Below are 10,401 nucleotides of genomic sequence, written 5' to 3' on the forward strand. Positions count from 1 at the left end.
GCAAACTGACTGAGGGTGCACTTGATTCCCTCATCAAGTCAATACGACCCTGTCAAGTCAAGTCACTGGGTACCTCACCCAAGATGTGATGAACATGGTACTCTCAAGAGGCAGAAAACGTGTACACAACCCATGGCAGTGCAGCGCACTGGGGAGGACAATAAACTTCTTTGAATGCCATGCTCGTGTCAAACACCTCTAAACTTCATCCTGACAGACTGTGCGACTGCCACGTCGTGTCTTGCACCCATGCAGTACACTGTGCCAAGTTTTTCCTGGGCACAAAGCACTCCTCTGATAGCAGCTCTTCTGGATGAACACTTACTTGGCAACAGCGTATGTAAGAGAAAACAGATGAATGTATGAACCTCCACTGATACACTTTCAAAAGCAGATACTGTGGACCTGGTTATCTTCTTATTTAAAGTATACCTTTCAAATCTGTGCATGCAATGTTGTCGCCCTTTCTAACTACCTCCCAGTTTTGCTGCTTCTCCCTTTTTGTCTGAAAAAAACCCAAAAAACAAAGAAGGGAGAGACGCTTCTCAGAGGTGCCTAGAAAAAGACAAGAAGCCACGGGCCCCAGCAAGGCAACTTCTTTTTGGCTATCAGGCAAAACCTCTGGCCCACAAGAGTGGCACAGCCATGGGACAGGCCCCAGAGAGGTGGTGGATTGCCATCTGTGGGGGACCTTCCATCTTCAGCTGGACACAGCCCCAAACAGCCAGATGAAGTTCTGGAGTGCAAACCTCAAAGCAGAGCTGCCAAGACACCTCCCAACCTAAATTTTTATGTGATTTTAAGTTTGGGAAACAAACAAACAAACAAAATCAGTGTTGGTTATGCTCCCTTTTGTATACAAAAATTGAATTAATGGTACAGATCCTCTAATCCTTTGAGATCATTCCCTTAAAATGGTGCAACCAGATACAAAACTGCTGGCTTTTCTAGAGTTGTCCTTAGAAAACTTTCTAAGTTTTCCAGAAAACCTAGAAAACCATACAGATGGTAAAGCACTCATGGTCTATGGGCTACACTGATGCTCTTCGAGGGATTCAACAGTTGCTCCTAAGCCATTTTGGGAGGTCTTTCCTTCTCTGTGGTCATTCAACCATCCAGAATCCCAAAACAGTACCTTTCAGTTTGCAGTGGTAGAGAAGCCTAAACAAAAATGGTGGCAACAGTGGCAGCAATGCAGCTCAATATTAAATTCCAATATTTCTGGATACCAAAGACATAGATTGGTTGCACAGGGAAGTTGGCTTGTTACAATTCAAAAACTTCTTTGAGACAAGAGGGCATCTGTTAGCAACATTTATAGAGAACTCCAGATGCTATCCAGAGAGTTATTAAGAAAAAAACAACAATCAAAAATCATGCAGAAGAATATTTTCCAGAAAGTTTTAAATAATTCTGAGACAAGTTTAAATTGTTGAGGCAAGTTTAAATTGTTGAGACAATGTTTAAAGTGCCACTGTTAAGAAGTATGTGTTATGGATCCATATGGATTTCACGTCTTGCTTTTACAGGACTACAAGTCAGACTCAGAAATTATATGTGGGTTGCATTTCTCTGTTTTGGGAAGTCATTCTCAATGCAAAATCCATAGTTAGCAAACTAGTGTTTGATCCATTTCTGAAAAATATGCCATATACCAAATGAATAGCCAGATGTTTATCCCTTACAAAACTGAGGTCTTTGTAACTTGTCTTGTAAATCATAACTTCTCTTAGAAATGTTAATTATGTCAAGCACTCCATATCACGTTCCATTTTCCAGTGGCTGAACTTTAACTTAGTCCTAGAACTTTTCCCATGGGAATTATTTTACCACAGACCCTTGGGAGGGCCTCCCAAAGTGCTCAGTGTTACCTTGAAACCTGTTGGAATTTTGCCATCGAAGCCAATGGGGAGACAGTGAGGACAATACTGAGCCCTTTTGGGGAGTTTTTTGAAAAGTCTAATCTTGAGACTGACTAGACACAAAGCTGCACAAAGGCAGCTCCCTTCTGACTGCAGATGTGTTGCATAGGAGAGGTCTTTCTACACGCAATACCCTGCAGTGCTGAGTCTTTGGGAACAAATTCCTGCATTACATTAATCCACAGCAGCCTGAAGACCATCACACTGCTGAAACATAAGACACAAGTTACTTTCAAGAAAAGAAACCAAAGGCAAAACTGAAGCACATATTGGTTATTGATTTTTTTATCAGAACCAAGTAGAAAGTCTAGAGAAGCTAACTGGAAAATACTCACATTCCAATAATCTTTCCCTCCGTAGTGGTCATGAAGAAGGTTTTCAGCTCTGTCTAACATCACTGACCTATTAAAAATTGTAAAACTGAGTGCAGTTCCCTTAGGAATACAATTTACATCATGATGTTTCTTTATACAGTTGCTACCACAAAGCACAGACTATGATCTATTTGCAAAAGGAGCACAGGGATAGGCTGCCAATCTAGTCTGTATAAAGCAAATTGTGACCCATAGCCTGCTGGGGAGAGAAGGGAACTATGCCACTGCGTGTACCTGCCCTCTTCCTTAATAAATGGTACTCTTAATTCTGACAGTTAAACACAAATAACCATTAACAATCCCTCCCGTAGACCTCAGAGTAGCTGCTGTTGGAGAAATAAAACTGCCAACAGCGAGAGTGATCCAAAAGGGAGAAGTGACCTATGAGATGATGCTCAGCCTCGGGGTACATGAGAGCCTCTTGGAGGAAGCAGGAGTCATGCTCACAAAAGTAAAACTAGAGAAGGTGTCTTCCAGGTGTGGAATAAAATGTCCAACAGTAAAACAACACATCAAAGAATACACAGACACTACAAAAATGTGTGTTAGCAACTAAGCACAAATTTTAGAATGAAAATTTTCCACTAACATAAAAACAGCCTGTGCTTTTCATAAATACACGCTGTTCAGGATTGTGCACTGAAAATATAACTGCACTATCCAAGTTCGAAGAAGGAAAAGAGATTTTGAGAGTTTTGAGTATCCAAGAGTATAGAGGATGTGGGCTTAGTTTGTGCTCTGAACACACTGACTAGAAGCAAACACAGAGAGAAATGCCTCTGCTGGAGGAAGTCAAAGTCATTATCTGGTCCTTCTTCTACTAAAATCAGAGGAAGCAAATAACCAGTCAACTTCAGATAATCACCACTGATAATCAGCTGGACACTTGCACATAAGGCTACAAATAACCTGGAAAACAGACTAGACTGTGCTGGTGGAGAAGCAGCATTGCATTTAACAGGAAGCTTGGAGGTGAATCAAATTAATGATCTAAATGTATCAAGAAGATTCCTATAAATGACCAGACCTGAACAGGTAGTAATACAGTACTAGGATGATACAACTGGTAGTGTGGCCAAAAGGGCAATACAGGAGATGAAAAAGGCCATGGTGCACAAGTCACCACAGCCATTGGAGATTTCAACCATCCCCAGGTAGGCTGGGCAACTGTCATAGCAGGACGTGACTAAGCAACTGCAATGTGAGACACTGTCAAAGAGCGTTCCATGAACCAACTGGGCAGGGAGTTGCTCCTGATATTGTCTTGAGCAGCAGCAAGACATGGACCAAAGTCTCACAGTGGAAGAGCTACCCTGTGACAATGGTCATCTTCAACATCCTACTGGATCAACAATAGCCAAGTACAGCTGCTGCAGTTGCAGTCAATTAAAAAAAAAGAGCAGATGGAGTGTCCAAGTTAAAAAAACAGATTCAAACTCTCTAAAGACAATGAAGAAGGTCAAAAAAGAATTTGAGCAACAAGAAATAAAGGCCTTCAATCTAATGACAAATCTTCATTCCAATACAAAGAAAAAGGAAACTAAAGGCTTAACAGATGGTAACGTCACGACAGAAACGGCTCATGCAATTTCCTGTAATCTGTGCTCGGTGGAGGAGCTGGGAAGAGCCACGTGCCAGAACTACTTTTTACAATGGAACTCATCAGAGTCTCAAACCAAAGTGCCCATAGGCTATGAACTGTGCAGTGATGGAACAGCTAGATAAAATGAACCAACAAATGGCCAACACTGGGCAGTATTTACCCAACAGTCATCAAGGAATTCAAGGATGAAGCAGCTGTGCCACTAATTCTGGTCCACAACTTCTTGCTTAAAACCACAACACAGCAAATATGATGTCAGTTTTCTAAAACCACACTTGGGGAGGCCTGGGAAGTAACAGAGTGGTAAACCTGATGTCAGTACTGCAGAACTTAATAGCAACTACTATAAAAAACACAATTAATTGATACCTAAAGTAAATTGGAGAAGTATCAACATGGACCTCTGAACCATCAGAGGAGTCTGGTGACATAAGCACACATGTGGATAAGGGAAATCTCATGGACACTGCCTACCAGGATTTCCTGACAGCCTTTGTTAAAGGTTTTTAAGAAAACAGCAATGGCACAGGAGAGAAGGTCTTTGCATGGATTAAAAAAAAGTTGAAAGACAGGGATAAACATCCAGTTCTCACTGCAGAGGGAGGTCACAAGTGGAAAGGATCTGCTTTTCACCATATTCCTAAACAACCTACAAAAGGGCATGAACTTTGGAGTGACACAACTTGCCAATAATTTTAAGTTGTTCAGAGCAGCAAAGACAATTGTGAAGAATGAGGGAAGTTTGATGACTGGCTGATCAAATGGCAGATGATACCTAATGGAGGAATGCATCTAGTAAAAAAAAAAAAATACTGGCTTCATCTGATAACTAAAGGGCTTGATGCTCAGGAATGAGGTCAGTTGGATGAAAAAGTCAAGGCAACACTCACCAGAGGTCAAAAAACCAAACTTGTATACTAGGAATTACCACAAAAAGAAGAGAGCAGAAAACAGAGCCCATCATTATACCACTGTGTAATGGGTTTACCCACACTCAGTGTGCAGGACCTGGTTGAACTGTCAAGGTTCAGAGAAAGGCAGCGAGGATGACCAAAGGCATGGAACGGCTTTCACACGAAGAACACTAATGAATGAAGCCAGGACTCTTCACTCTGCCGAGGAGACTACTGAAGGGGAACGTGATAGAGAGATGTAAAATCACACATGGCGTGGAGGTGAAAGTGGAAAAGCTGTTCACTGTCTCTTCCACTACAGGAACTCGAGCACATTAGATGAAACTTGCAGGTAGGAGTTCCAAAAGGTGGAAAAGCTGTTTGTTCACTGTCTCTTCCACTACAGGAACTCAAGCACTTTAGATGAAACTTGCAGGTAGGAGTTCCAAAAGGAGGTGGATTTTCATAGGATTCTCAGTTAAGGTGCAAAACGTTTAGGTCTTGTCTCAAGATTTTGTGGATGCTAACGGTGTGTGCAGGGGGTTCAAAGGGAAGCTGCACAGATCCATGGGCTCACTGAAGGATATAAAAGGTAGCATAATCCCTTTTGGCTCAGAAAATCACTGCAACCACAAATCTGAAGGGCGTGATAGGACTCAGGGGAGGTATTATACACACCTGCCCAGTTCTTACACTTTTCCCCAGATTTTAGCCCCTCTTGGATTTCACACACTAAACTAGATTGACTTTAACACAAACCACTAGTTTTAACATCTAACATGATGTAGCTGCCCTTACATCTCTGTTATGTTGGTACTTCTTACTCATGTCTGATTGAGAAATGTGATCTTGTGGATAAAGCACCTTGTCTGCATGTTAGGAATACTTGGGCACCACTCAACTTTTCTTTTGACCTTTCTCATCATCAGACCTTTGACAGTTGCCATGAAACAGTTAACAGTAGGGCTAAACACAGAGACCTCTATGATTTAATCCAGTTTTCTGCTGTCACTGGCAAAGATTATTGTGTAATTCCTAGAAATAAAACAACATTCCTGTTAAAAAACAGGACTTTGCATCCTCAGCTCCCAGCTGGGGTACTACAGATCCCCACTGCTCTGCTTAGGGGAACCTTAATCTCATTTCTAATTAAATCGTACTGATGTCATATTTTTGGATGTTTTTGTTCTCATGGCAAAACTGCACTTCAGCTGACATGGTTTGTGTTTCTCCCATGGATTTATTTCCCTGATGTATTCACAGACAGTGATTATTTCCTCTTCCTGTTCTCCTCTGTACCCCAGCAGCTCTTGGCTTTGCTAAGATGTTTTCAGTTGTTACAGGGTCACAGCTGACTGGCAATACTTTGCTACTGGGATAATGTAAGCGTGTTCCATCTCTCATGGAAGAGCTTTCCTTTCCTTTAATTGTCCTAGTGGCACCTCAGAGCAGAAAGATGAAACATGCTACTTGCTTTCTCTAAACTCAGCTCACACTTCTGAGGATGGACATCACAGGACATGAGGCACTGCACCTTGTGATCAGAGACATGGGCTTAGGAAACATCGATTCCACTCTGTTCATTCCCCCTTGACCCAGCGTCAAAGGGCAAAGGATGAAAAGGTAAACACACAGGGTGGCAAGGACATTTAGCTGCCCGAGGGAGAATATGAAAGAGCTCAAGGCTATTTCCTTTCAGGTTTTAGCATTACAGGATTTAACATAACTTAATAGTTAGGTGTTTCTTACAGTGCAAATTCCTTTTGTAATGATTTAATGGGTTACAATAACTCAGTGGGACATAGCTTGTAAGTTCCCCCTGCTCTTCCCATACGGTCATGGGTTTTGGGGGCATGTAACACAACAATAAATAGTAATACAAGGCAACTCACTGTGCTGAAGTGTTCTTCAAAAGGATGGGAGCTACAATAGAGGCAGATCCTTGGACAGACAAACAAGAGACATTTAGGCCCCGCGTTTCCTCATAACCCCAAAACCAGCCCCTGAAAGGGAACACAAAGTATTGGTTCACAGGCTTGTAACTTAAGTTAATGTCATATATAATGAAACAAATAAACAGTACACCCTAGAAAGATGATATATAATGTAAATAAGCCAGCCAGCTCCTTTATACTCTTTTGTGTGAAACAACTTTCTAAAATGAGATCTAATACCAATGTAACACATTATTATTGATGGGGAACCCTGAGCATCCAGAGATTCATAGACAATGCTACAACAACTGCACAAGTCTGTTTTGTTAGAGCAGGCAAATATCTCACTGAATACAACTGAAAGGACTGCGAGATGTTACCTGTAGTACTCATGTTTGTCTTTGGAGTACATAAGCTGATCAATGCACGGCCTTTCATCTATTTTTTCTTCCCATGTTCCTTCTTTCCACCCTTCTGCATAGCCTTGTAGGACATAAATCTGCTCAATAAAGGGTCCACCTGACTCTGAGCAGAAAGCAAAGCAAAACATTTGTGAGCATGAAAATCCACAAAACAAAGGTATGAACTAGCATTACTTGCACTTTAAAATCTGCCAAAAATGCTAATATTACACTACTAACTTTCTTCCCTGTTTTCTCTATTAAAAAGGAAAGGAAGTTCTGTGTGCACCAGAAAAGCTAAAAGGGTCAGGGAATGTGACAACCTGCTACTCCCAACCAACTACGTGTGATTTAATGAGCCAAACAAAAATGAATCATCATGGAAATATAAATTTAAAAGCTGGGTAAAACACACCCTGAAGCACAGAGGTTTTCAATGCTGCAGGTAGGTGCTACGGGAAGAGTGCCTCCAAGAAAACAACAAGTACAAGCCCTTTTTCCCCTAAATTTCAGGGTTTCTAAATGCTTTTTCCAGAAAGGTAGGGGGACAACGATCCCTTCAGAGCTCTTTGCAGAGGTGTGACATTTGGTGGCCTTTATTTCCTTGCATGAAAATTCTATGACACTGCTGCAGATTCTGGCATTTGATTAGCTCAACATAGCATTAAATCCTAAAGGAACCAGCTTCATTGTTTCCATATTCTTAGGGAAAGCCATTCTCTTATATATGATTTTGTACACAAAAAGCAGGGGATAATTATTTTGAGTACGTGCAGCATCGATGATGAAAAAGTAAGTTCACCAAAGAACCCGCTGTGCAGCTTTTACTGTCCAGCCACCTCCAGAAAAAGGGGGCTTGTCTGTATTTCAACAGGCTGTCTCTCTCTCTCTCTCCTTACAGGGTTGTTATTATGGCCAAATTACGCAGCAATATCTGTGACTTTAACTACAGGCACCAACTGCCTTTCTCCAGTGACCCTAAGAAATTGAGGGGACGACAATGCCACATCAAACGAGCTGCCAAATAATTGGGTTATTTCATCCTCATGGTTTTGTTACTCAGCATGATTCTTTCCCATCCCTCCTCTCGTTACCTTTACCTTTTTTATTTCACATGTAAGGATAAAACCACATAGGAGGATAAACCTGTGAAGAAACCATCTCAAATATTTAGTCAACTGTAGATTGCACGATTCCATACTCTACCTGCAAGGAACTGCTCATATTCAATGACAGGGATGTTCCTGTTGAGGCTTGGCAGGTCGAAGAACTCAGACCAAGGGATCCGGACCTGAAGGATGTCAGGGCTCTGCCAGTGATAAAGACGTCCCCAGGGAGGCAGAACTAACACCCAGTTCTGACTTTTCAGCAAGGTCTTCAGAAGGGAAGCAATGCGAATATAGACATCTCTGCGGAGGTTGAACCCTTCAGGAGGATTTACATCATACAGAAGGTACCTGGGAAGAACAAAGCAATATAATTACTTCAGGGAGCTTAATCTTTTACATCATTGGTTTTTGTTTTTTTTTTTTACCCCACAATCTTGCGATGCAACTCTGTTGGGATGGAAACTGTTCCATCCTTTCTTTGGATGAGTTTGTGGTACTCAGAAGATGGAAGGGGACATGGCAGGCCCCCTGCACAGGGACATCATCAAGGTGGCTCATACCATGAGCCTTTCCTGTGGTGGGGTGGGATGTGGGGGTCAAAGGAGTGAACCCCCTGGATGTCTTTCAAGCCCTGAGGGAAATGTGGGGTGTGGTGAGAAGGATGAAAACGGCTGGCACGTTACTCGGGCCAATTCCTGTCAGCTGAATACGAAGGCGGGAGGACACTTTCAGGAGGGGCAAGGGGAAAAAGGAGGAGGGACACAACATTGGGGAAGGGTTTAGAGGGGAAGCCATATGAGAAGCTGAAGTCACTTGGTTTGTTCAGCCTGGAGAAGAGGAGACTGAGAGGAGATCTCATCACAGTCTAGAACTTCCTCCCAAGGGGAAGAGGAGGGGCAGGCGCTGATCTCTTCTCTCTGGCCACCAACGAATGCCAGGAGCAGAGGAAATGGCAGGAAGATGTGGCAGGGGAGGGTGAGGTTGGCCATGAGGAAAAGGTTCTTGAGGCAGAGGGTGGTGGAGCACTGGCACAGGCTCCCCAGGGAGGTGCTCATGGCACCAAGCCTGACAAGATTGCAGCAGCATTTGGCCAAGGCCCTGAGGGACATGGTGTGAATGTTGGGATTGTCCTGTGCAGGGACAGGAGTTGGACTCGGTGATTCTTGTGGGTCCCTTCCAACATTCTGTGATTCTACGATTCTAAAAAGGGTGCACATCACCTGCCACGGTCACCAAATTATTTATGGTGCTGGGCGTACAGAGGTTCACACCTCAAAGCACACGTGCCAACTGCAAGGCAGCTCCTGGTTATATGATCAGGCTACATACGTATCTATTACATTTCCCAGAATCGTTGTGCATATTCAAGTCATTTCCTGCAACTTATTATCATGTTTGCATACTGACGATGCATGTGTTTTGTGCAGCTAGGGTAGTCATGAGGGATCTCTAGCGATCTTTTGGTGGTGAACATTGTTCTCGTGCATTAAGTCATAAATAATATTGTTGACTAAGAAGTTTCCTATGTCCTTGAGGAAGATAAAGATGTTCTCGTTAGTAATTATAACTCTTCTTTGCCAAGTGCTTGAGGAGGATAAGGATATTCTTGGTGGTGTCCATAACTCTTCCTATCTACTATTCACGTGGAGAGAATGACAAAAAGCCTTGAAACAATTAGTTACTAGGTTGTTCTTTGCTTATCATTATTAACAACATTCGCTCAAGGGTTGTCTCCTTCACTAATAGTTATTACATCCTGGAATTTGAACAACGTGTGCTTTAAGATTTTGTTTCCCACGTATGCATGGAAGTGAGCAGAGTTATTAGGCAAAGTTGTCACCCTTAGGAGAAAAGGCCTCTATAGACGTCTCTCTATAAACTTTACTATTGACTTTGGTTACAGTCCCCAGGCCGTGCTCAGAGCAGGAAAACCTCCGGACAGCTGCGATGGCAGCACCTTCCAGAAACAACCCAAACGGCACCAGCAGGTGATGGGGACCTTTGGGTGCCCGCAGACAGGGCAGCTCGGCATGTGCGAGAGCTGCTGTCCCCTTTGGGACACCACGGAGGAGGGTCCGGACAGGGGGGGCAGGGGGTGACCCTGGCAGGCAGGAGTGGCCCGGGGTGAGCAGGCTGGGGCGGGGGTGCTGCCCGGGCACGACCCA

General features: G+C 43.1%; 1 protein-coding gene across 1 annotated transcript; it reads right to left on the reverse strand.

The window, feature by feature from the left end:
- Positions 1-2,257: 2,257 nt before the first annotated feature.
- On the reverse strand, positions 2,258-9,710 carry LOC104526773 (GDP-fucose protein O-fucosyltransferase 2; the record flags this gene model as incomplete). Its single annotated transcript, XM_010170322.2, has 5 exons — positions 9,640-9,710; positions 8,334-8,584; positions 7,107-7,251; positions 6,685-6,795; positions 2,258-2,324 (listed from the first exon to the last, which is right to left on the reverse strand). Coding segments are annotated over exons 1-5 (645 nt in total), but the record flags the coding sequence as incomplete, so codon positions are not given.
- Between the last annotated feature and the right edge of the window lie 691 nt (positions 9,711-10,401).

This window comes from Antrostomus carolinensis, unplaced genomic scaffold (assembly GCF_000700745.2).
Source record: "Antrostomus carolinensis isolate BGI_N321 unplaced genomic scaffold, ASM70074v2 scaffold16896, whole genome shotgun sequence".
Taxonomy (NCBI): domain Eukaryota; kingdom Metazoa; phylum Chordata; class Aves; order Caprimulgiformes; family Caprimulgidae; genus Antrostomus; species Antrostomus carolinensis.